Below are 26505 nucleotides of genomic sequence, written 5' to 3' on the forward strand. Positions count from 1 at the left end.
CGTTAGGGAACAAAACATTTAAATTTGAATTAGAACGTGTCCAAAGTTGATGTTTGATTTATATCTTTCTCCTCATATTTCCAACACAAATTAAACTTGAGATTAAGTTTCTCCTTTCTGCTTTCATTGTTACGGAGTATTAATCTTATCTGAAAATTTTTTTGTTCACAAATTAGTAACATGGTATGGAGAAAACTACGGAAAAATGTTGTCTTTGGAGGAAATTCAGATGCGGAGGCTGAGTTCCTGGGGGTTAATGTACTTGTTATGGTTGAGCAAAAAAAAAAAAAAAGGTACTTGTTATGATGACATTGTGCCCATTCTCCCCCCTTGTTTCTCGGGATGTTGGGGGTTGAGTTGTTGATTTTGGAAACCTCAAGGTGGGTCTCATTCATGTGACGAAAGAAAAGAAATGCAACAAACGCATAATGAGGTTTGAGCCAACTTTATTCTCTTTATACATTCCATCTGCAAATAGATTTTCAGAATCCTAATTTGGAAAGCTGTGGTACCTATTGCAGTTTATGTGCTTGTATTATTCATGTTTTATGAGGTAGTCTGCTAACTGTCACATATGCTATAATAATGCTGTGCTTGTGCATCAGTGTTTTTTAACATTTTTTCAACAAAATGATACTTTTTTCAATTTGATTCCAGTTTCTTTATCTTATTTAGTGCAACTAATCACTTATCCTTCAATGCAGTGGAACTCCTGTTATACTCGCCAAATCGTCCAATTGTGGACTTCTCAGTGGTATTCTTATGGCTGATGGCTGTGGGCACGATTGTCTGTGCTTCACTCTGGTCTGAGTTTACTGGAAGCAAGAAGAATGATGAGCGCTATAATGAATTGTCACCAAAGGTTTTGATAATATTAACTTCATTTGTCTTGAAAATTGGAATTTCAGCATCTTTAGTGCCTCTCTGAGAGATTTCAGTTTTTGGTGCCATAAAATTAACCCATCTCAATTATGAATTGCCCCTACAATATACAGCTTTCTTTAATCAGAATACAGCTTTCTTTAATCAGATTCTCTGACTTTTCATGGGACTTCTTCGCTGCTCACCCAGAGGGTTATGAATAGTGAGCCCACAAGGAGTTAGACATGGCACCATAAGTCTCTATGGGTTCAACTTGATAACTTGTGTTCCAATGGTGATAATAATACACAGGCGTTTAGGTTTATATTTGTGGGCAACAGAGGCCTTAGGTTTGTAGGCAAACGACAAGGGATGGTCTGTTGAGGAGTTGTCAATGGTAGCCTTGGGATGCTATCCGTTCATTTGGGCAATAAGGTTGGTTAATTGAACGGACGAGAACTTAGGGTTATGCAGTAGGCTTTCTAGTGTCACTGGGGTCTGGCTTTGAGGTATCTTTTTCTGCAGTTATGTCGTGAAAATTGAAAAACGATGAATGAGGAGAAAGAAGCAGAAAAGGTAGGGCGTCACACCTTACTCTTATATTGATTTACTATATTGGTGATGGGGTGTTGCTTCTCACTGAAACTGTGAAAATTGTTGTCCAGCATAATGGATCTCTGGCAGCCTTGCCGTATTAAATAATTTGTTAATATCATGTTAGTGCCATGTACCTTTCTTGGAGTTACGCAGCCTGAGACCTGCTCGGAACATATCCTGATCTTTAGCTTTAAGCATGGTGTTCTGTATCTTGGCCGTGTTGTGGGTGAGAGATGGACAGTTGCAATCTGTGGAATAACTGTGGGAGATATGTTTAGTAACCTTGGCTTTTTCTCTCTCATGGTTGCTTATTTTGTCTTAAATATATTTTCTTAATGTTTTCTAAGGTTATCTTGAATTTGGTTATTCTTCTTGCTCAAGAAATCATTCCAGTGCCAGATATTATGCAGTATTTAATACATCGTCCCTTTAAATGTTTCCCCTTCTAGGAATCTTCCAATGCTGGAACGGTCCAAGATGATGCAGAGGACGAAGTAGTTGATATTAGTGCAAAGAGTGCTATAGTGTTCGTCATATCGGCATCCACTTTTCTGGTGTTACTCTATCTGTTTATGTCTTCTTGGTTTGTCTGGTTGCTGATTGTACTTTTCTGTATTGGCGGTATTGAGGTATCAACCTTCCTCTTAGTTATGTTCTTTAGTTTGCTGCTTAATTAAAATTGTGATTGCCTGCTGACAGGCTGTGCAACTTGTCTTAGATTATCCTTTGGGGATAGGTTGTCTTAATCATCAAATAGTGTTACAATGCATACTACCAGAGAATTGCTTGCCAGGGAAAATCATATTTGAATTGTCGAACACCTATTGATGGTAACTTTTAATTCTATGTAGCTGAAGGTGCTAATATCTTTATATCCATCAATTTGCCTCACAGTTGCCTCTTCTTCTTTTTCTTTTTTTTTTCCTTTCTGTTATATCAGATTTTGAAATGTACGACTCCTATGTTTTTTGACCAGCTGCAAAACAAACATGAACCACAATTACTTGATAGTTGGCGATCGTCGCTCGGCCAACCTCTGTATGGTATTGGTTCCACCTTGACCACCCTAAAGGAAAGCGATGTTGACCAGACACCTTGCTGTGCATACCATAGCTGGGTTCTGGCAATTTGCAACTACCAGATTCCTTCCTATGTACGACCACTTTGGAATTCTGATGGCTCGGATGGTTCCCACATTGGACATGCGGGCCATGCCTCCAGTGCATTTTGTCCCCATCATAGGATTGACCACTACATACAGGCTTCCTCTATTAATGAAGCCAACAATACATACCAAGCTTTAACCCTCTGGTCATCTCCCTCTTTCAGACAGCTGCCAATCTCTTTCTCTATCTGTGCTAATGGTGCTAGCTCTGACCAACAGCTCCATGGTTTCTGGCCGTTAGGGACCCGCTGTATTCTCAAAATGCTCTACTCTGGTCACTTGACCTTCTACCTATCAGCACTTGTCTTACGAGACTTGTGCTCTCTCTCTCTCTTATACGCCACACTCCCTTTCTTTCTCTTCATTCTTTCTTTTCACTTTTCACTTTTATCTTTTCATTCTCTATTCTTTTATTTGTGTCTTACCCATGAACTTCCTTGACTGCCAATGGCAGTTCCTTCACAAATCCAAGCAAGAGAGCCTATGGCTTCCGCATCTCAGTCACATCTTATGCATCATGACCCGCAAAGTTAGATTGTATACGTATGTATCTATCTCTTACTGCACTTCGTAAACACCCCACCCTTTATTCTCTTAATTCTGTGTGAGCACAATGATGCACCCCCACGTCCACTCACAGTGCACATCAATTGCACACCTCTATGTAGAGCATGACACAACACCACGACAACAAATGCACATAATATTTCTTGCTCTGTGGCATTTATATAACCACAGAAGAAGAACCGCTCTATGCAGTTGCGAAAATTATTGCCTAAGCGCCTTACGCCCCTCAACTCTCTTTCTTCTCATTCCTACAGTTCTAGCTGTGTATATGCGCAATCAATTAGGTTCGAGTACATGAATCCTTCTTTGCTATCCTGCTCTATGAAGGGCATAATCTCTCATTGACTCCCTTCCATACATTTCTTGATTAGATTTTCCCAGAATAGAATCTTGAAGAAGGCAATTTTAGTTGTTTGCATGTTCATTGAAGAAGGAAAGGTAGTGCAATTGATCTTGTGCTTTGTATTTTAGTCTTGAACATTTGAAGTGGTTTTAGTTACTGGGAAACCATGCTTTTCTGAGGACAATCATTCTGTAGATAGGATTTTTGCTTAAAGCAGAACAAAGGCCCTTTCTCCCCAGGGGTTTTTCCCGAAAGATGAAATCAACATTACTTGCATTGACTGCAGCTAATAAATTTCTTGCTTTAACTGCCTATAATATGAACGAAGCAATTTTAGTTGTTTGCCACAAATTTAAAATGATTGTAGAAAAAAAAATTATGCTCGGAATTCTGGTCTTGATCATTAGAATTGTTTTTGTATCAGGGAATGCATTCTTGTATAGTAGCTCTGATTTTAAGGTATGCTTTAAATCCAATTATGTTTAAAGTTCTCACCTTGGAATTCTATGCGTAGTGCGTATTTAACATCTTCTATCTATTGATTTTTTTTACAATCAACAAAGAAAGACTTATTAATTCAGAAGGAAAGACAGAGGTACAACTGTACAAATACGAAACCACCAAAAGACAATACAAATACTGTTAGAGTATTGTTTAGTGGTTTGTCCCACATTGGTTAGTTTAGTCTTGTAATGAAGTATCCCATAATATAAATAATGAGTGTTTGTGTTAGGGTTAATTAACACTTTAAACATTTTGATTACCTTTCCAAACAACATGGTATCAGAGCCACCCTTAACCTAACCCTAATCCACCCGTAACCATCATATGCTTCTACCACCCATGCACTGCCACCATTGTCATCTGAAAAACCCTAACAGTTCCTGCAACGTTACCGCCCAAAATTAACCCTTAACAAATCCTATTCAACCAGAATCGACAGCATTCAGACTCCTTTCAACCAAAATCGAGCCCTAATACACCAAAATCAACCAAATCAAACCCTAACAGACTGAAATCGACCCCAAAAATCGACCCTAATCAACTCGAAATAACACCCTAGTTGACCGAAGCCCTAGATACCATCCTCCTGATGCAATTCGACCTCAAAACTTCGACTTCCAGCCTCCAACGACGCCGACCTGCTGCTCTCTGTTCGAAACCCTCCACAACTCCAAAATGCAAACAGCCAGTCCACCAAACCCTAAATCGGCTCCCCCAACTCTTCGAAACCCCAAAACGCAGCATGTGCTGATCAATTTGTCCATTTGTTTGATTGTATTTCGCGTTTATTCGACGCAATTTGATCGTCTGCTTGTGTAGTCATTGGTAATAAGTTTCAGTTTATAAGTTCTAGCTATTGTCTGTTATTTCAGTGTATGTGTTGGTTATGTCACTGAAAATTACTGTTTGTTGGTAGTATATTTGTTCGATGGTTGATCCCTTTTCCACCGATTTTGAATATCTCTGTTCCTTGCTGCTGTTAAGCCAATTGGAGACTATTAGTGTTCGGTTTTGATGCGTGGAGTACACAATGATTGGTTGTAGTTGATCAGTGTTTGTTGCCACGAGTAGTTCTCTTAGTTAAGTTTGTTGGTGATTTGTTGGGCCTCTTTTATCTTTAGTTGTTGGTTGTTGACTCCATGGCAGACAAAGTTGATTGGTTGGTGGGTTGATCTGTTGGTTTCTTGTCCATGATTAGTTATTGCGATGGAATCTAATACTGCTTCTACTGTTTTTGGTGGTTTTGGTTCTTTATCTAGCCATGGCCGCAGTTGCAATTTTGGATTTAGTAGTCGTGGTTGTGATTCTAGGTTTAGTAGCCATGGTAGAGGTCATGGTTCCAAATTGTGCACAATTTGTGGAGGTACAAATCATATAGTGGAGTATGTTATGATCTTCATGGTTTTCCTCAGGCTCTTTAGGTTACTTCTTTTGAGAATATTGGGCCGTTTACTCATTATGCCGACATCGTGGTGACTATTTCTGCGGAGGAGTACCAACACCTTGTGTCGAATCAGCCTTCATCTATGGGTTCTTCATCCACTACGCTATCTCAGACAAGTACCTCTGTTGCTTGCATTGAGTCATCTCTTTCTTCTACTCCTTGGGTGATTGATTCTGGTGCATCTGATCATAGGACTGGTACTTTTACTGTTCTTTCTTATTGTCAGTCTATTGGAAACCATCTCGTGTTACCTTAGCTAGTGGTTCTACCACTGATACTTCATCTCTGACTTTGGACTTCGTATTGCATGTTCCTCGTTGGCCATTAAATCTTAAACTTACCAAGTCTTTGAATTGCTCTGTCACATTCTTCCTTGATGGTTGTGTGTTGTAGGATCTCAAGACGGGGAGGAAAATTGGTGGTGGTATTGAACGTGGTGGCCTGCATTATTTTACCGACGATGTTCACCCTAGCTCTGTTGCTTTTCAATCTTCGGTGTCACCATATCAACATCATTGTCGTCTTGGTCATCCATCCCTTTAGAACCTTAAACGGTTAGTACCTTCATGTAGCCGTGTTGATGTTTTGTCCTATGAAGTCTTTGAGTTTAGTAAACATCGTAGAGTGTCATTTTATCCTTGGGTTGAGAGTCGTGTGTTACATCCTTTTCAATTAGTTCATTCTGATATTCAGGGCCCAATGCGTGTTCCTAATGTTTTTAGCTTTCAATATTGTGTTCTCTGTCGATTTGTCTTGTGTTACGTATCTTTATCTTATGAAAGAGAGGTCATAGTCGTCTTCTATTTTTAAGTTATTTGATATAGAAATTACAACTCAGTTTGATACTTGCATTCGTATAATTCATTATGATAATGCACGAGAATATTTTCATAACGCTTTTTGTCAGTTCTTTAATGATCATGGTATTATTCACCAGTTGCTTGAACTCTACAGGGGTTATGCATGCCCTGTTATTTAAATGCATGTTCCAAAGTCTTATTGGAGTGATGTCGTCCTTATTGCGTGCTACTTGATTAATCGCATGCCGTCTATTGTCCTTGGCGGTCAGATACCCTATACGGTCTTGTTTCCTAGATGCTCTCTCCACCCATTACCTCTTCGGGTGTTTAGGTGCACGTGTTTTGTTCATGCTCTAAATTCTTGACCGGGACAAACTTGATCCCCGTTCAATCCAGTGCATCTTTCTTGGTTACTCACACACTCAAAAAGGTTACAAGTGTTAGTCACCCTCTCTTCGTCGTCATTTTGGTTGCGCTGACGTAACATTTAATGAGTCATTGTCATTCTACTTGGGTACACTCGCTCCCGTTAACTTACCTGAATCCAAGTTCGAGTCTGTATTTCTTGTGGTTGTCCCTTATGTCCCTCCTGTGGAACCCTTGCAGTTGTATGTTCGTCGATCGAAATCGTCAGCCCTCAAGTGCCTGCAACCATGCCTCCTCCATCCCAAGATCCGGTTGCACCTCCACCTGATCTTCCTATTGCTCTCTGTAAAGGTGGTACTTGCACTTCTCATCCAATTTCTCATTATGTCTCCTATGATCACTTGTTTCCTTCTCTTCGTGATTTCACTTTGTCTGTTTCCCCTATATATGTTCCCAACACCGTATAGGAGGCTCTTTATGGTTGAGTGGCGAACAACAATAGAGGCTGAGATGTTTGCTCTCCATGAAAACAAATGGCACTTGGAAGTTGGTCATTCCTTTTCCTTTACCGGTAACTGGTCAATCCGTGGTGCGATATCTTTATATCTTTATTCAGTGCGATAAATGAGTGTGCTAAATCAGTCCTCTCCTACACTCAGTCCAATCTATCTACAAATACTGTTCTGTCTTGAAAGACTTCCGATCCTCCTTGCCTTTTCGATCAGCTCTTCTGGGAGTGGGTCTTATGTTAGGTGTTTCTGTTTGGGAGTTCCCTTGTTGAATGGCATTGGGGTGTTCAGGTTATGAAGTTAACCCAGCTTTTCTGCTTTCTCGAGTTCAGTCTCTCACGAAGAACTAGGTTCCTCTTTTGCCAGGAAAGTCTACTGTTGGTTTTTGTTTGGTTTTTATGGTCAATTATAATTCGAATGGTACTGTTGAGCGGTACAAGGCATGCCTTGTGACTAGAGGCTACACTCAGTCGTATGGGGTTGATTATGCTGAGACCTTTTCTTCGGTTCCCACAGAATAAGGGTATGTTCGAGTTCTTATTTCTCTTGCTGCCGACCTTGGTTGGCCCTTGTTTTAATTGGATGTCAAGAATGCTTTCTTAAACAGTGATCTGCTTGAGGAAGTCTATATGGAGCAACCTCCGGAGTTTGTTGCTCAAGGAGCGTTCTCAGGTGTGTCATATTCACAAAGCTCTCTATGGTCTCAAGCAGTCACCTCGAGCTTGTTTTGACAGGTTTAGTGATGTTGTGTTACAGTTTGGTATTTGCCGCTCATTTTGATGATTTTGTCTTCTCTATTTAGTTGGATCGGGGGGAAATAGTGTTAGATTGTTTATGTAGAGGGTATCATCATTACTTGGGATGATCAGAAATGTATTGATGAGTTGAAACAGTTCTAACAAACAACGTCAGTTTCAAACCAAATACTTGGGTAAGTTGCTGTATTTCTCGGGTATATTGAGGTAGCAAGATCCAAGAAATGAATTAGTCTCTCTCAAAGTATGCATGGGATATTCTTTAGGAGATTGGTTTGTTGGGAGTGAAGCCTATGGAAACTCCTATGGATCCAAACGTCAAACTTTGTGTTGATTAGGTGGAGATATTTCCTCATTTGGACCGGTATTGTCGCTTATTGGCAAGTTGAATTATCTTACCAATACATGTCCTAATATCTCATTCGTAGTTAGTATGGTATGTCAGTTTATGTTAGCTCCTAGTCTTTCACATTGGGAAACTTGTCTTCGTATTGTGAAGTATCTTAAAGCTTATCTTGGACGTGGTCTATTTTACCATTCTAATGGTCATCTACAAGTTGGGGCCTTCACTAACGCTGATTGGGCAGGATCACCGTCATATAGACGGTTGACAACTGGGTACTGTACTTTTATTGGTGGCAATCTAGTTACCTGGAAGAGCAAGAAACAAACCGTTGTTGCAAGATCTAGCGCAGAAGCAAAGTATCGAACCAAGGCTTACACGTGAGATTGTATGGGTGCGAGCTTTACTCAAGGAGTTAGGTTTGGTGTGCAGTTACCTATCCCTATGTATTGTAATAATCAGGCGGCAATACATAGCGCTTCCAATTCGGTATTTCATAAGAGAACCAAATATGTTGAAGTAAATTGTCACATTATTCGAGAGAAGATAGAGGGTGGTGTGTCGGCTGCTCCCTTTGTGTCTACAGGAGCTCAGTTGGTTGATATCTTCATGAAACCATATTTAGAGTTGTTATGTAACAAGTTGAGATTTTGTGATATTTATTCTCCAACTTGAGGGGGAGTGTTAGAGTATTGTTTAGTGGTTTGTCCCACATTGGTTAGTTTAGTCTTGTAATGAAGCATCCCATTATATAAATAAATAACGAGTGTTTGTGTTAGGGTTAATTAACACGCAAAACATTTTGATTACCTTTCCAAACAACAAATACGTAACCACCAAATGACTATAGAAAAATCAAATCCGTGGACAAGTAAAAAGAGGACAAGTCCTCTAAAGACCATACTAATTTGAAACTACAAAAATAGTCAACACGTAAACAAACATGCTTTTACTGTCAGGTTCCAATCCCTACGGCGTAGACCTCAAGAAAAAAGAAATCACTTGAAAACAGGGAGAAACTATGCCCAAAAAGATGACAGATGACATACTCTATCCCAGGTCGACTCAATATTGTCGAACTTATCATCAAAGACCCTAGTATTATGCTTCAAACAAATAACCCAAAAGAGGGAAAATTGGACAAAATCTCACAACACCTTTGCCTTCTTGTTGCCACTGAAACCGCCAAACCCGGTTGGAAAAATGTTTGGATCAAGTACCCGAAGCCACCCAACAAATATCCGCCAATCAAAAAGCTGATGCAATGGAACATAGCTATAGGGTGATGCAAAATTAAGTGATCCAAAGACTCTTCATTCCTCCTACATGACACATCTACTATTTGTTGTGCAGGAAATGGAGAAATTCCGGGGATAAGAAAGTTAATTTGCCTCTTTTGGGGGAGATTTCAGTTCTTTCTATTGTGGTCTTGTTATTTTGCTTAGTATTTTCCATTGTATGGGCTGCCAAACGGAAGGAATCATATTCATGGGTTGGTCAAGATATTCTTGTAAGTTTTATCTGTATTACCTGTTTTGCCAGTTTGTCATTCCTGCACAAATCGTGTACAAATTCTAATTGCAGTTATTTTTGGACAATATGTGCAATTTTATGACATTCATTACCTAAATAGTCTTTACTTTCAATAAGTTAGGCCTATTTATGCTATAAGCCTTTGGTACTCTATTATACCATGCACATGATTCTTTCCTCAGTCAATTAGAAAAGTAATCAATGGCATGATTCTTTTCTCAAGCATATGCAATAGAAAACAGGAGACATACAGGCCCTGCCTTTTCCAGTTCCTACATTCACCCACACTAGCTAAGGCAATCATATGATGGTTTTGATGAGAAATGAAGTGCAATACGCACTTCTTCCCGTGCTACGTAGAATTTATTTTGAAGAATAATGAGATATGGCATTTGCATTGGTAAATAAGAAACTATCTCACAATTTACAAATTTCAAGCACCAAATGTGAAATAGCAAAGTCAGATTCTGGTAGCAGCACTGTCATCTTAGAAGGCATGTCACATCCACAGAAATGTTCTCTTGAACTGCTAACGAAAAAATAATTAAGTCTTGGTTGCTGATGTGATTCTTACAAACGTAAGCAAGATTTAGAGGGAAAAATTCGGTTGATATGTTACTTTCCCCATGGTTCATGATTCTTTCGATTTAGTTTGTATTAAATGGCAATATGGTGTGATATGTTGCAGATACAGAGATTTCATCATCTTAAATTTAGCTTTGTCTTTAGCTTATTTAAGGATATTATTGTTGACAGGGTGTTTGCTTGATGATAACAATCTTGCAGTTGGCTCGATTACCTAACATAAAGGTCAGTGGGTCACTGTACTGTAAATATTCTTGGTTAAAATTTCAAATCTGTTTTCTGATAGTATTATCTTTATTTAGGTTGCAACGGTACTACTTTGCTGTGCATTTATTTACGACATCTTTTGGGTCTTCCTATCGCCGCTTATTTTCCATGACAGTGTGATGATTGCTGTAAGTTTTTCTCCCATTTTTTTGTATCATAATGTAAGAAAAAAGTTGTTAAAGGAACAATTTAAAGTTGTATAGTGTTCTGTACCATTTAAAGTTTATTTAAATGTTCTGTTTGTTTTGCATTTTTATTCTTGTCTGTTCACAAGGCATTGCCTTCATGGGAGGTTTGTTTGCTTTAGCAGTTTGTCTCGCTAGTTCTTGTTATATTTAATTTTCCGAAAGCTCATAGTAATTGCTGCACTTCACATTACAATTATAAACTGACACGTTTGAGATTAGGTTGTTTTGGTGTTAGGTTTTTGTGCATTCCAAAATTTATAAAGTCAAAAAGTCAAGGCGCTCAACACAATCAGCGTGGAAAAGTCAAGATGACACCTGTTTTTCCACATGTCCTCCCAGGGTTAAATGCCAAAAGAACATTTAGGTAAAAGAAACGAGTATCCAGGGTAACGGATTTTGTTGATCGAATCATATAATTACGCACTTTTTAGTCGATCAAACCGACACCCGAGTACAGAAACAACATCACAAAGGAAGAAAAATAGCCGTTACAAAGAGGAAGGGACTCACCCCAGGGAACACCCCTGTCGTGAGTCATACACCATAAAGCAAGCCGACGACAAACAAATGACGCGCAGTCATTCAGGTTCCTCAGATCCACACAGGTTCAAAGTCGATGGTGAACCTCGGGTTCCCTTCGAGCAGCAGGCCACTGTTTCTCTGTTTCTGCCGATGATGTTGCCCGAAACAGTGAAGCTCCAGCCATTTGAAGAGCTCCACACCGGGAGAAGAATTCATGAGGGCTCTGAAGGAAAACTTCAATCCGGGAGGGTGTGTGGATGACCTGTCCAAGGTCGGGTTTGCTGTCAGCGCGAAGTCCAGGCCACAAGAGGTCATTCCCTCGCAGCTTGGAACCGACTGAGGGAAGGCAACCCCCACATCCTAATCGGCCGTCAAAGGTAGCATCTAAGCCCACCAAAGAAAAGGGATGAGAAGAGCCGAGTAGCCCTCCGTGTGTCCCTTTTTGATGAACCCAGGCCACCATTTGTCCCTGTTCAATGAACTCAGTTCCTTGTATTCCCAAAACCCACCATGCCAAACGGCAAAAGCAAAGCTGATTTAAAGAACGAAGGCACTCTGGACACCACCAAGGATGACTAAAAAGTAAGACAAAATGGGAAGTAAGTTTGGCCAACACCATCCAACTATTTGTGGAAAGAATGAGGAAACAAGAGGAGTGTTCCTATTTATGGGAAAAATGGGTGAGGAGGGACCTTTGAACAATAGATCTTTTACTCAGACTAGACATTGACAAGGCAGGTCATTGAGTACGGATGACCAGACCACACCATAACACGTCAAGGGTCTACATACTAGGGTGGCTAAAAGGTTAGACATGGATGTGAAGTGACAAGACAGTTCTCAGTTCGGTCGCCCGACAAAGACATCATCGGCAGAAGGTTATCCAAAGGCCGACCACTTAGCCAATTACCGACAGGATTCAGTTGGTGGAGAAGAGATACAAGGCGCAGATGCTCGGGAGAAGATGGAAAAGTTAGCATTTCGAGGAATATTCAAGAAGGATATAAATAGGAGAAGAAACTTCAGGATGAAGTAAGTGAAAAAGAAAAGAAAAGATAGTAATGCATTTTATGAGATAAAGTTGGTTTCTTCTGATCTTCTGAATACTTACTTGATCGTCGGAGGACATTTCTGGTCAACTAACCGAACCGGGGTGTCTATAACGAGTTTGTTCTTGTGCAGAACATTGGAGGTGAATAGGGAATATCATTCTATCCAATTGGTGGCAGTAAAAGGCAATCCTCAAACAAAAAGTGTAGGACCAGAGGAAAACGGTTCTCACAGTTTTTATATTTGTGGTCGAAGAACTATTTTTTTGCATCATTTAGTGGTGGCAGAGTCCTTGGACCCAATTAAGTAACATGACTCATACTTATCATGTTGTAAGTGCAAATGCTTGAGATTAGAGTTGATTGACGCCAAGCTTCTTTGGAATAGGGTACCATTCCACCTTGTACAATGATACAAACATTGGGGGCTTGTTCGGTTGAGTTTTTGGTTTTGGGACTCTAAATTATTACCCTACGGCAAAATCCACTCATTATCCCTATCTCCAACCATTACTTTTATTTTTATCTCTATCTCTCTCCAATCATTATCCCAATCATTACCCCTATCTCCCTACCCTAATCATTACAAATTCAAATCCAAAATCCCCAAAACGAACAAGCCTTGGAAATCTGGAAGCGCCATCTCCCCTAACATTGCAAGAAACATTAGATTATAAAATTTAGAGCACTTTGAGCACATGATTAAAAAAAATTATTCTTTGATTGGAATACAATAAATTTACTGATCCAAAACGATTCCCATATCTATCTTTTGCTTCTCTAAACATTTTCCTCTTGTGGAAATATATATATATATATATATATATATATATATATATATATATATATATATATATATACATACAGTCCGGATCCAATGAGGGATCCCGCACGGTGTTACCGTGCGGGACTCCCCTTTTCCGATCGAATTGCGATGATCCGAGTTGCTCAAAGTGATCAGAATGTGATTTTAGGGGTACTCGCGAGAAATCAGCAAAAAAAATGATCGGGAAGGGCTTGATACGAACAGTTTTTTATTGAACGGTTCAGTAAAAAATTGCTCGAATCAAGCCCTTTCCGATCATTTTTTTTGCTGATTTCTCGCGGGTACCCTTTAAATCACGTTCTGCACACTTTGAGCGGCTCGGATCGTCGCAATTCGATCGGGAAAGGGGAGTCCCGCACCATAAGGCCGTAAGGGATCCCTCATTGGATCCGGACTGTGTGTGTATATATATATATATATATATATATGTAAACATAACAAAATTGAAATCTGGAGACCGTGGATTTTTTATACAAAAAAATAATAATAATAAGGCACATAAATGCTCCAAGAAATTTGTCTTTGAGCTTAAAACATGTTAGGTTATAGATAGTTTAGTCTTTGCTCGATGGTTGTAATCATTTGCTCACACTTAGGTGTACACTGTTAAAGCATCCAACTTAAACCAATGAGTGGGGAGGTTGCACAAGCTAATATACTAGTTTTGGAGGTTATAATCAATCAATGTGGGATGCTAACAAACATTATGTTCTGTGTTTCAATAAAGGAATTGGGGAAGGATATCGATGAGGTGTCTACAATTGCAGTGCCCCTTAGGGAGTGACTGAGAAAGACTAGAAGGCGATGGAAGGTTTTCTCATTGATGGAGCGACCCCTTTATGTTAGGTGTACAAAGAGAGGGGGACAACTCACCTTCGACACATGGCGCATCCTATATACTTTTGACCACCGCAGGTATCTCAGTCTACCTAAAATCTCTCGTATCGTAACCCGATGGCCTGTCTTTTGGAATGACAGTGGTACTTGTGATGTGTCCTTGCGAGCTGCAATTATAAATTTAAGGAACCAAGAGCTTTGGTCAACGTGCCCTTTGTCCTTTCACTAGTCATGGATTCATGGTAGAGCCTCTGCTCTGGCCTCCAAGGCAAAAGTCCACATGATGGATCCCAAATGGTGGTCCTATGTCACGCTTCCAAGTTGGGCTCCTTGTGTAAATTTGTAGGACATGTCTAGGCTAACAAACCGACTAGGGACCATTGTGGTGAAGGATCCATTGGTAGATGGGGAAGTACTTCAACTCACTAATGTAAATCTTCCTTAATCGGTTCTTTAGCGCGGTGATAGTTAGAGCTCTCTAGTCATCTACATCATTTTCTTGAAATATGATCAAGCACAATGCTAGCTCTGCCATTTCCTCATGTGGATGATCTTTCAGAAGCAAACATCCTTTTTCCATTGACATTCAATACAAAGCATTGTAGCATGGAATTTATCTCTAAGGATCTCCTCAGAGGGCGGCGGCTCGTATTCTTTGTAGGGGAAATGTGCCAGTAGACCAGCCAGCCCTTAGCTTTTGAGGTCTTGATAGTTTGGAGTATATTTCATACTTGGTGACCGGGTGTATTTTGAGGGGGAGGAAGTAGCAATGCAGCTTCCCTATAAAGTGGCTGAAACTGAGAAAGTGTCTGAAACATATATCCTTTCCATGTTCATGAATTACACGCATATACTATGCATCTCTTAGTATACGAGAAAGGTCTTCAACCTATCACGCATCGTATCGGATATGCCGGGATACTAACATGCTGGGGACAAGCGGGGATACTACTTGGCATGTCCAGTTATTTAAAATAATGTTTAAGTAGAGGGCACATCTGGGATACGTGTCCCTGTGTCTCAAGTTCATGTATGGGGACACTGTGAGGTGTCACTTCATGATATAAAGAACTTATTTCATGGGTTGAAAATTACAACGAAGTTAACACTTGCAATTCGTGGTGTAGAAGCAATGTAACTTACCGTTTTTGTGCTAAGTTAGTGTTATTTCTATTAGTTTTGCATTTTTTGTGGATACATTATTTGTATTAAATATAGTTACACTTTTATAAGGATGTATGTAATTGTTTAGTTTGTGGCACATCCATGTCCGTATTTATAGTATTGTCGTATCACATGATCATATTTGTGTCTGTGTCGATGTCCGTGTCCAAACTTCTTAGCCTTCAATTTTACAAGATGATATCTCATTTGAAAACATTTATCAATGAAAAAGCAATTATACATATGACAATATCATATACATAAGCACAATGACTTCTATTATATGGAGGAAACGCTTCCCTAAGCTTTTAGCTCATGAATATTTTTCATTAGCTTTACCTTCAGTAATGCTTTGATGATATAGATGTATTCCCATATCTTTTTAACTGTAGTAGGGTTATTTGCTTTTCGAATTTAGCCTCTCTCTTTTTCTTTTTCTTTTCTGAACACAGGTTGCTCGAGGTGACAACAGTGGTGGAGAATCCATTCCAATGCTTTTGAGAGTTCCTCGAACTTTTGATCCTTGGGGGGGTTATGATATGATTGGCTTTGGAGACATTCTCTTCCCTGGTCTCCTAGTTTCATTTGCTTTTAGGTATTTTTGTTGATGGTTTTAGCTTCTATTAAACTACTTGACAACTATTAGATGTATATTCTTTTTCAATAAATGGTGAAGAGATGGTGACAAATTCTTGAGAAAGCTATAAGCCAATTTTCTTTTCGGATTTATAGACCGATAAATCTGGGACAAAATCAATGAAGATCTTAGTGCGCTTTCTTTGTCTAAGTTATAGTAGTTCTCTTCCACCTACCTCATCAACTATCAAAGCCAGATCCACGAAAACACCATGAGATGGTATCCTACAAAACCAATTTAACCTCATACAAAGGACTTCCACCATGATTTTCTACGAGTAGGTGACTAAATTAATCGATTGAAACTACAAATTTCAACTGGATTCTCCTCCTTATCACTTCTTTATCTTTCACCTAACTATTCTTTCTCTCTTCCTTCTTCTTCCTTCCCATAAACGTTAAATTGATCGGTGCGAGCTAAACTTGTAGCGACATCTTACTCCTTGACTTAAAATTTTATACGAATTAATTCCTTACATGTAGTCAGGTGATAAAGTACATTAGGTTGTAACTTTTTGTTGGAGGCCTCTCTATTGGAAGAATATGAGGTTGTACATGCCAATATAACAGCCAAAAGGCAAACGATGTTATGTCTTTAGTTCTCCAAGTTGAAAGGACAACCGTATAAAGAAATCAGTGACGCCAAATATATTTCAGTTACTGGATCTTTGGCGATGAACAGCTTTAAAGTTGACAAATAGCCCATGTTGGAAGTTGGATTTTTTGGTTTAGCCTCCAGTAACTTTTAGATTTTGCATATCACAAACATGTTGATAGTATAGGACTAGTTAATTTTCTTGTTCTTATGGATTTTTGGTAGGTTATATTACTGTCAGTTTTTTTTTCCCAATGTTTGTTTATTTCTTATAGTTCTTGTGCATTTTGTTCGATCGTTGCAGGTACGACAAAGCAAATAAGAAGGGTGTACTTAATGGATACTTCCTTTGGTTGACAATTGGCTATGGATTTGGTGGGTATTCCTGCATTTTGTTTTCTTCATTTAACATCTTTTGCATTTATATGGAGTTGATTCTTTTTTTCCATGAAAAGATGGCACTATTGAGAATTCCTTTTCATGGCCAGGCATACCTAGAAAACAAAATTTACTCACTTTGCAATTTGGATTCTTTTGTAGCTGTATCTTGTCAAACTATATGGCACTCCATATTATGCACGGTGTGCTAATGTTCTTCGGAATGTCAATGAATCTGCAAAAAATACAAGCTTTAATTTGTATTGGTGACTACTCTCTATACTAGGTGTAAGTATTTGGGCAAGTATTTTCTATTTAGAGGTTTTTCCGGCGGTCATTACCTTGGATCTTCTCGATCTACGTCCTAGGAGAGGTATACTCCAGCAATGGCTAGCCTACAACTCACTTCCTCAAAATGATAGCCCAGCAGATTTGAACTAGTGTTCCCCCTTGGATTTGTCAAGCTGAACTAGTCTTCTTGTAAACTCTGGGATTTGGTAGGATTGGCTAAGTTCTTGCTTTGAACTAGGTTATTCCTCATTTAGTAGTCTGGACAGGGAAGACGAAATTGGTGTATAGTTTATTTTCATCAATGGTTGAACGCTTGGTTTTGATAATACAATCACTTATCCAAGTATATATTGACATGTGGTAGGATACATTATTGTATCTACTTTTTTGTGAATAAGGAACAATGAACAAGTAAAAGGGAAAAAATGGGGTATATTTTTTACTGTACAATTTTATCGCAACAAAGTTTGCAGCTAACATTTTTGGTGAAACCGAATGTTAATTTAAAACAGTTTAAAAGATCCATTGAATCTTCTTTGAGGGGTTGAAAAGGTTCAAGGATCACAACATTCTCTCGATCTTATGGGTGTAGAAGATGATTATTGTGAAACTATCCAACTCAAAATCGATTGACAATAAATGGAGAGGCCACACAAGCTCGCATACTAGTTCTAGAGGCGATAATTAACCAATATGGGACAAGCTCTTACCCGACTCGCACGTGAAGAGTAAATAGATGATCCAGAACGTAGGGATCACAACAAAACAAATTACACGTGTAGCACAATGAAAGGGTAATTGCTCTAGAGATCTTGCCCAAATGCCTCTGAAAAAGCTGCTCTGGTACAATAATAAAGCATGTAATTCAAAAGGAATTGGACATGAGAGGAGAGATGGACCAGGCTCATGAACTAGTTTTGCAGATGATTTGTCAATGTGGGACAAGCTCTATCAACTACTTCAATCTCTTGTGGATGTTTTGAATGAGTCGCTCAACAATTGAGGATTACAAGATGGATTATAGAGGTTAGCTGGGCTTTGGGTGGTTACATTGCTTCTTTGCCCTAGATACATTTAGTCCTCCTTCTGGGCATAATTGAAGGTCTACAAGATTTTTGACTAAGTGGCAGACTGGCAGTGGTTGGAAAAAAAATGGTAAGATTGTGGATGGGAGGATGGGAGAGGTTCACTTTGGTTCAATCTGTCTTGGCACCTGGTGGACGTTGCTAACTTAAGTCAAAATTTTGGTGAGGTAATTAACAGGGGAAGGTAGTAGATGGGGTAAAGGTACCGACTGCCAATTGATTAGTTGAGATGTGATGTTTTCTTCGTAAGAATTAACATTGAGGGTGCTTGCTTTGGATCGCATTGTAGAAATATAATAATTTGATTGGAAAACAATTAGGGAGACTTCCTATTAAGTTGTATTCTGTTATTAGAATGGGCTTCTGGGAAATGTGTGGTACTCTATAATGTTAGGGTTGATATAAAAGGAACAATCGAACTTCCTGTAGTTGCTTAGTCCCTCTAGGGGTTTGCTTGATTCTGGATTTAGCATTTTACTGTGTAATTTTGCCAGTGGCTTTTCCTCATACATTACTACAACCTGGATAATGCTGGCAACAAGCGGCTCTCCTAATCTGCTGTTCTTTTGACTGAAAAAACCTCGTTGTTTATAAGCTGTTCATATTGCCTGAGTCAAGGATTCAAGATATTGCCATGTTGCTTTATTGTACCGGACATGTCTTTAGTCTTTCAAGCTGAAGTAGCGAACAAATATAATTTTGATCCATTGAGGAAATTAGCTAGATGTGGAAGTCTTCATATCTTTCTTTTCCTGCTTGCTGCATTTTGAAAATTGCTTGTACTACTGAGCTAATTGTTTTTTCGTTCTATTTTAATTTTTCTTGAACCTAATGGATGGTTTTCTTACTATAGGCCTCTTTTTCACTTACCTGGGCTTGTATCTAATGAATGGACACGGTCAACCTGCACTTCTGTACCTTGTTCCATGTACATTAGGTAATTATCTTTATTTTAGTTCTGCATTTTTAGCTAAGTGCCACTTTAGACTGTTTACAACCTGGGTGGTTGTAGGGATTTGGGGAGGGAAAAGAAAATGAAGCACTTTGTGTAGTTATTAGTTAATGTTTTGTTCTACCTTCTCCCGTTTGGTTTTCTTTTCCATCTGCAAATCCCTCCTTTCCCGTTTGGTTTTCTTTTCCATCTGCAAATCCCTCCTCTCCCTTTGGTATTGTTTTCCCTCTGCGAATACCTCCATAAACCCAGCTTTAATGACATTTGGTTGCATCTCATCTTATTAGATTCAAAGGGAATTCATTTATCCACTTCTTCTATTCACATTTAATTTTTATCACAGGATTTGCGGTCATCTTGGGTGCGGCTAGACGTGAGCTGAAACACCTGTGGAACTATGGCGAAGAATCTTCACAATCAAAGGAAAATGCTGTGGAAGCTTGACGAATCAGATTGACTTCATCGCATGTCCTCGACCCTATAGAGGTGAAAACAAAAGCTGGTCTTCCATTACCATCAGCGAGGGCAGAAAAGCAAGAATGAGTTTGGTTTCATATAAGTTTTAGGGCCGGCCTTCCTATTGAGGCAAATCCCCCATTTTAACGAACTTTTGTATTGTATTTGTATTTCGACCTATCTTCACTGCTGCTGCTGATTTGAATTTTCTTTTCAGTTTATATTGTTTGTGGAATCACGTTTTCATAGTTTTAGTTTTTATTGTATATAAATACGGTTGTTATGCACTTGTACTCTGGACAAGAAGTTCAATGACAAATGATGGAATGACCTTGAGTTATGGTTGCTTCGTTTGGTTTGGTTTCAGCTAATGAAGAAGTGTCAAAAGTCTGGCTATGCTAACTTAACATGGTAATCTATTAGCATCATATTCAATGGCACGACATACACTTGTAACCGTGAGGGCCTCATTTTGGATAATTATTTTGCTTCAACTTTTTATTCTGCTTTTTGTTACTTTTTATTCTGTCAAAATGTGATTCAAATATGATTGCCGTAACAGTACTATCATGTAAATGGTAGCCATGAGCCAGTTGTGTCCTTTGGTGGACTTAGCGAATTATCTTGTGTGAAGACGGAAGTCAAGTTTTGGATTAGTTGACCAATACGAATTCTTTAAGGAAGCGTAAGTCAATCTTAGAGTAGGACTTAAAGAGGTTTTCAAACTAATATTCTAATTGTGGGAGGTGAACCGGCCGATAAAAAATGGACTCAAGGTAACTACCAGATAACTAAAGGTCAGCAACAACGATCAGGGCTCAGCTGTATGCCAAGGCATTATAAAAAATGAAGGACTCAAGGTAAGGATCGTAGAGAGAACATAACAAGGAATTATAAGAACACAAGAGACTGAAAATATTATTGCAAACACTGACTGGCTTTCTAACTTGGATTACAATGGTGGAGAACCCTCCTTTTATAGGCATAAGGAGAGGGCGCTTACATCATCATACAGAGTATCAATAATACAACTTTACTATTTACATCAGGCTATTAGTACGACACTTTAACACATAGTCTTTACTTGAATAGTAAAGACCAATTATTCATCACCTACTGCTACCTAGACTAATTATACACTTTCACACCAATAGTACAAGTACAAACAGTATACTTCCTACAACGGTACATAACAGTAATCACCAATAATTTCACTACTGGCTAACTAAGGGTCAACAACAACAATCAGGGCTCAGCTGCATGCCAAGGCATTAAGGGCGCCCCCAGATGAACTGATAGGTGCAGGGACAAACCGATTTGAACATGGAAGGGGTTATCTCGACCACCTAAGGACATGCAATGCAGATTCTTTGCCAGATCCAAAATTAGCCTAACTATCGAGCACAACTGAAGAGGGAAATAAAGGAAGGTATAAGGAAGATGAAAATACATTTGATCAGCACAATGGAAATGGCTCGGCCTAAGGAAGAAAATGTAGTGGGCCAAACTGACACCAGAGGTCGTTCAGCCAGAATGACGAGCCCAACCTCCCAGTCGATGTATCTAACGATCAGCTTCCCGGGTCCTGAAGCTTGGACACCTTGGTTCGGGTAACACCGTGCCAATTTGGGACACAGCACGATCTCCTTCGAAGTGTCATATTGGCTCGGCATGTTGGTTTAGACATGATGGTTTGGCCAACTAACTAGTGCCTGCTCACCTGCAATTAACTGTTTTGCTCAACACGTCATAGAAAACGTCAGTCGAAACACTGTTTGTGAGCAGGTACCTGTGGGCCAATTGAAAATGTAGCATAAAGTAGTTATACACTGTTTTTTAGCAGGTACCTGTTTTTCTGATTTATCGGTGTAAGCCGATGGTTTGGAAACGATGTAAACAAGCTGCTGTAAAAAATAGCAGAAAGAAGTCATGGCCAACAGATCGATCTGTCGGCCGAGGAATCAAAGTCCTGTTTGTGAAATCTGTTGTAACCAGAATAATTCCCACAGATGGAAAATCGATTTGGCGGCCGACAAATCGATGTGCTGGCCGTTTGTAGAGACCCACGTTTCTATTTACATATTTTAATTCATTTCAATAATTATGACTGTAGGGGGATGAAAACAATTGATGCTTTCTGATCAACTGGATTGCAACGGCTTTCTCGTGCCTCTTCACCGGAACCCTAATTCGTCGTCGGAACCCTAATCTGCAAAATAGACAGGGGGTGAGCGCACCTTTGCCTCTCGTGGCAAAGGCCCTCCGATGCCAAAGTTAGTATCACGTACTAGCAGTCAAACCCTAATTATCAGTAGGAAAGCAAGAATGCAGAGTATTGCGTACCTTTTACCTCTAGTTTTACTCTGTTTATATAGACATTCGTATGCTTGGCGCCCAAGCATCCCTATTACCATAGGATTCCCAACTCGTATAGAAAACCCAGGACATCAAGGATTCTCGTTTCCTTTATCAGCTCATTAAAAGAGTCCTCTTTGGATTCTTTTCCATAATGAGCTGAACATCCCATTCTCATTGGGTATCTTTACTGGATCCTATACTCCCGGGATCTTATTCCTTTACGGGACATGACTACTCTGGAATCTTCCAGAGTATTCCCTATGCTCCTATTCTTGCTCGGAGCTCTCTCTTTGCTCGGCTATCTCATGGCCGAACAGACGGCTTGGACCATTGACTTCTCATGTCACTGGTCTATCTTACCGAACACTTGTTTAGCATGATGACTGTCCTGTCTATATTCAAACTATGGTCCCACATACCATTTGCATTGCTTTTTAACCCGTGATCCCTCGTATCACGTGCTTGGTTCTTTGCTTCATCTGTTCGGCTGTTTTATAACCGAACAGTCTGCTTTGGACCATCTACTTCACATGTAACTTGCCCCTTAATTTGCCGAACAGACAGCATGGATCAATGACTTCCCATATCATTGGTCCATATCGCTGTTCACCATATTGCCCGGCGGTAAGTCCTGTCATATTTACCACGTGCTCCCGAATATCACGTGTTCGGCAACTAAATGTATGTGTTCGGGAATACCTCCCTACAATGACGTGTGTTGCAAAGTCGAGATTGAGTTATACAATAAAATTTCAGAATTTTTAGTTATAAAAAAAATTGGGTTGATCCGGACCACCGCTGGTCTGGTCCGGACGAGAATATCAGAAAGTTAGGTTTCTGTCGCGCAAGAGCTCTGGTCCGGACCGCCATTGGTCTCATCCAGACTAGACCAACGGTGGGTAGGAATTCCCCATCGCGTTTTTCCCTCTCTCCTCACCATTCAGCCATGTTTTTAGAAGATCTTGACTCTAGATCTTGTAGGAGAGCTTGGAGGGAGGTTGGTCTCAGTGGATATGGAGCTAGATCTACTTGGAGTGCTTGGGATTTTGCTCAAAACCTGTTGGGTAGGAATTTCTAAACTCTCTTTACATGTTTATGGGTTTTATATGTGTCTTACATGAGTTGTATGCATGGTGTATGTGTTTGGTTTTCTTATTACTCGTCTTACTTGAAGCATTACGTAGAATCTAGACTTGAATGAGCACATGAAATGTATTGGGTCTTCTGTTCGGATGAAGTATTGGAACGTGGTTAATCTTATTTGAAAGAAGTAAATTTGTGTGTGATGATCTACGGGGTCCGAAGTACTCGGAATGTTATGTGATCTGCAAGGACAAAAGCACCCGGAACTCCTTGTGATCTACGGGGTCTAAGGCACCCAAAACCTTGTGTGATCTACGGGGTCTACGCACCCGGAATGATTTGGGATTTACGGGGTCAGAGGTGACCAGAACGTTGAAGGATTTACGAGATCGATCAAATCCCGAAACAACTTGAAATGAGTTTGTGTGTGTTTCATTGTATAAGGGATGTTATGGAATCTTTTTTGTTCGGTTCTACTTCGGTTTTGGTATTTGTTCTTGAGATGAGGTTTGGGTTAATCGAACATATTTTGTTAGGGAAATTTGAGAGTTTTTACCTAGAACTTTTCATACTGACATTCATTTTTCGTAACCTCATAGGCATGTATAGTTTGTTAGAGATTTTCCTACTAGGCAAGTGTGACGACCCGCCCTAACTGACCTGCTAATCCTTCTCCTAACTACATGGCTCAAAAGGTTAACCTCAAGTTATTAGTAGCTGGAGAGCCTTTACTATATTTCATTTTACATTTTCCACAGCCACCGATGTGGGACTCTTTTCATGGTGGTGGGTTCTTACAATCTCCCCACCTTGGCTGCAACGTCCTCGTTGCATTAGCCCAACAATCTTTTCCTGGTGGCCATGGTGTGGCACTTAGCTCTGTACTGCACAATCAGTGTGCTCGTACCAAATTCTAAGGGTGGCTCCCACCATGTAGACCAGGGTTGTGCTCTGATACTAACTGTAACAACCTGTGCTAGCTGGCCTACTTACCATTCGCCTAAATACGCGGCTCAAAAGGTTAATCTCAAGTTATTAGTAGCTGGAGGGCATTTACTTATATTCCTTTTTACATTATGTGGGACTATTTTCATGGTGGTGGTTCTCACAGTAGGTGTGTGTTCAAGCCTTCATTTTCTGGTACCCACCATGGCATATAGCTTGGAGCTTAAAGCACAAGTCGGGTGTCTTTTAAAAGTTTCATTGACTATTATATTGTCGTCTCCTATAAACTATGTTGTTGGTAGAAGAAATTGTACAATACTTATCGTGTATATCTTTTGATTTGGAAGTTTGTAAACGTTTTTTTTTTTTTTTTGGCATCAAAAAAAGAACTTCATAGATAGATAAAAGTCGATACATGAGTGTTAATATTACAGCCCCAATGAACAAAAGCCAACCAAACTAAAAGAATACAAGCTAAAAATCAAAGTAGCATAAACAAGGAAAGCAACTCGCAAAGCAGAAGATCCACTTGAGAAGACTATCCGTTGTCAAAGGGATAGGATATATCGGTTTCAGAGTGAATTCTGGAAGATGCAGCAAAACGTGCCAAAAGGTATGCTTGATGAACTTTGATGCGCTCACAAAAGGTGATACTGCAGATGTGGACTGATTGTTCGAGAAAGCAGAAATCAAAAAACAATGGGGCTACAATCGCCGGAAGCTCCTTAACACTTCTCAATTGTTGAAAAAGAGAAGAGTCATTAGTATGAATGTTTAGGTGGAACACATGAATTTTAATGGCCCAACTCACTGCCTCATTTAAAGAGATGATAGAGGTGCAGTCCCTTTGAGATTTGGAGCTTTTAAAGTTGGAGCCCACTAGCCTAGAGTTAACCATAAAGGTTACTCCCACACCCGATTTCTTGATCTGCAAATTAGAAGCATGGGCACAATATATATCTAATACAGGATCTGCCCGAGCGAAGAGACAAGGATTGGCATGGAAAGTAAAAGATGTTGCCATATGAGGGGGAAAATGGGAAGATCTAGATGTCTCACGAGTACTAGATGCTCCATGTTGTGTACCCCCAGAAGGGCCAGAACCATTGGAATGCATTTTCAAGCGGGAAGGTGAAACAAGTTTAAGGGAAACAAAGGCTTGTTTTATAGAATGCCACAATTGATTAGCATGACAGATAACTTGCATGGGGGAAGAGGAAATGGAATTAAACACAGGCTTGTTTCTAGCAAGCCAAATACACCATAAAAAGCACGAGATTCTTGAAAAAAAAATTACAATTTTCCAGTGCCAAGATATGGACAACATGATGAAGCCATCCTAACCAAAAAGAAATGGAATGACTAGGGGTTTCAGAAATGCAAATCCCAAAATCAGAACCAAACCAAATAGGCCTCACAAAATCACAATGAAGAAACAGGTGAATAAAACTCTTAGAGCTTTGTTTGCACAAATGGCAAATGGAAACACCTTTCCAACCTTGATTAACTAAGAGGTCACCTACTGACATGCATTCATGACACAATTGCCATAAGAAAAATTGAATTTTATGGGGAATAGGTAAGGACCAAATGAAGCTCCATGTGAAGTTTGGCCAACTGGGATGGATAAATGGGTTGACAGTAGTGGAACAGGAATGGAGTTTAAGATCTAATAGGAGGGAATAAGCTGACTTCACACTAAAGTCACCATCTTTGGAATGAGCCCAAATGAATCTGTCTTCAAACCCAAATTGAGAAAGAGGAATGGATAAGATAACAGATGAGAAGTTAGTAGGGAAGAGAGAAAGAATAAGATTCTGATTCCACTCTTTTTTACCAGGGAGGAAAAGCTTATTTACAGTGGCATTCCTAAGGGGGAGAAAAATACTGAGTGGTGTCATCAGAGACAAGATTGCAGCTTAATGGGAATGGGAGCCAGTAATCATTCCAGATTGAAATTTTGTCCCCAGCTCCAATCTGCCATTTAATACCCTTGACAAGAACATCTCTTCCATGTGAGATGCTCTTCCAAGCCCAAGAATTTGCAGATGAAGGATTAACTTCTAGGAATGGAATGGAATGACAAAATTTAGAGAGGAAAAAAGATGAGAAGAGACAATTAGGACGGTCAAGGATTCTCCAGCTCTGCTTGGCTAGCAGGGCTTGGTTAAAGAGGTGCAAATCCTTAATATCAAAGCCTCCTTCAGCTTTTGAAAGACAGAGAATTCCAATTTTTCCAGTGGAAGGATTTCTTGTTGGTTGTGCCAGATCAAAAGAAATTAGAAAAGATGGAGGAGATTTTCTGAGGGGAATTTGAGACTGGACATATGGTAAACGAGTAAGGAGGTAAGAATGTGTTTAATTAAGGACAGTCTCCTAGCTTTGTTAAGGAGTAAGGAAACCCGACCCTGACATCTATCATCAATATTATTGATGATATCCTAGAAAACCTCTTTTTTTCTTCGAGACTATGTCCAAACTTATCCAAAGATACTTCCCAA

General features: G+C 39.6%; 1 protein-coding gene across 2 annotated transcripts in view; it reads left to right on the forward strand.

Moving 5' to 3' along the window:
- LOC131299482 (signal peptide peptidase-like 3) overlaps positions 1-19958 on the forward strand; it is a 32531-nt gene extending 12573 nt beyond the window's left edge. For both annotated transcript variants that reach the window (XM_058325038.1, XM_058325036.1), the window contains exons 6-15: positions 705-862; positions 1908-2087; positions 3958-3992; positions 9608-9764; positions 10544-10597; positions 10675-10767; positions 15678-15820; positions 16761-16831; positions 19064-19147; positions 19506-19958. In XM_058325038.1, coding sequence (XP_058181021.1) covers positions 705-862; positions 1908-2087; positions 3958-3992; positions 9608-9764; positions 10544-10597; positions 10675-10767; positions 15678-15820; positions 16761-16831; positions 19064-19147; positions 19506-19606 — 1076 coding nt within the window. In that variant the 3' untranslated portion in view covers positions 19607-19958. The remainder of the gene's footprint in view (positions 1-704; positions 863-1907; positions 2088-3957; positions 3993-9607; positions 9765-10543; positions 10598-10674; positions 10768-15677; positions 15821-16760; positions 16832-19063; positions 19148-19505) is intronic.
- The last annotated feature ends 6547 nt before the right edge of the window (positions 19959-26505 follow it).

The sequence above is a fragment of the Rhododendron vialii genome, chromosome 9a (genome assembly GCF_030253575.1).
Source record: "Rhododendron vialii isolate Sample 1 chromosome 9a, ASM3025357v1".
Taxonomy (NCBI): Eukaryota; Viridiplantae; Streptophyta; class Magnoliopsida; order Ericales; family Ericaceae; genus Rhododendron; species Rhododendron vialii.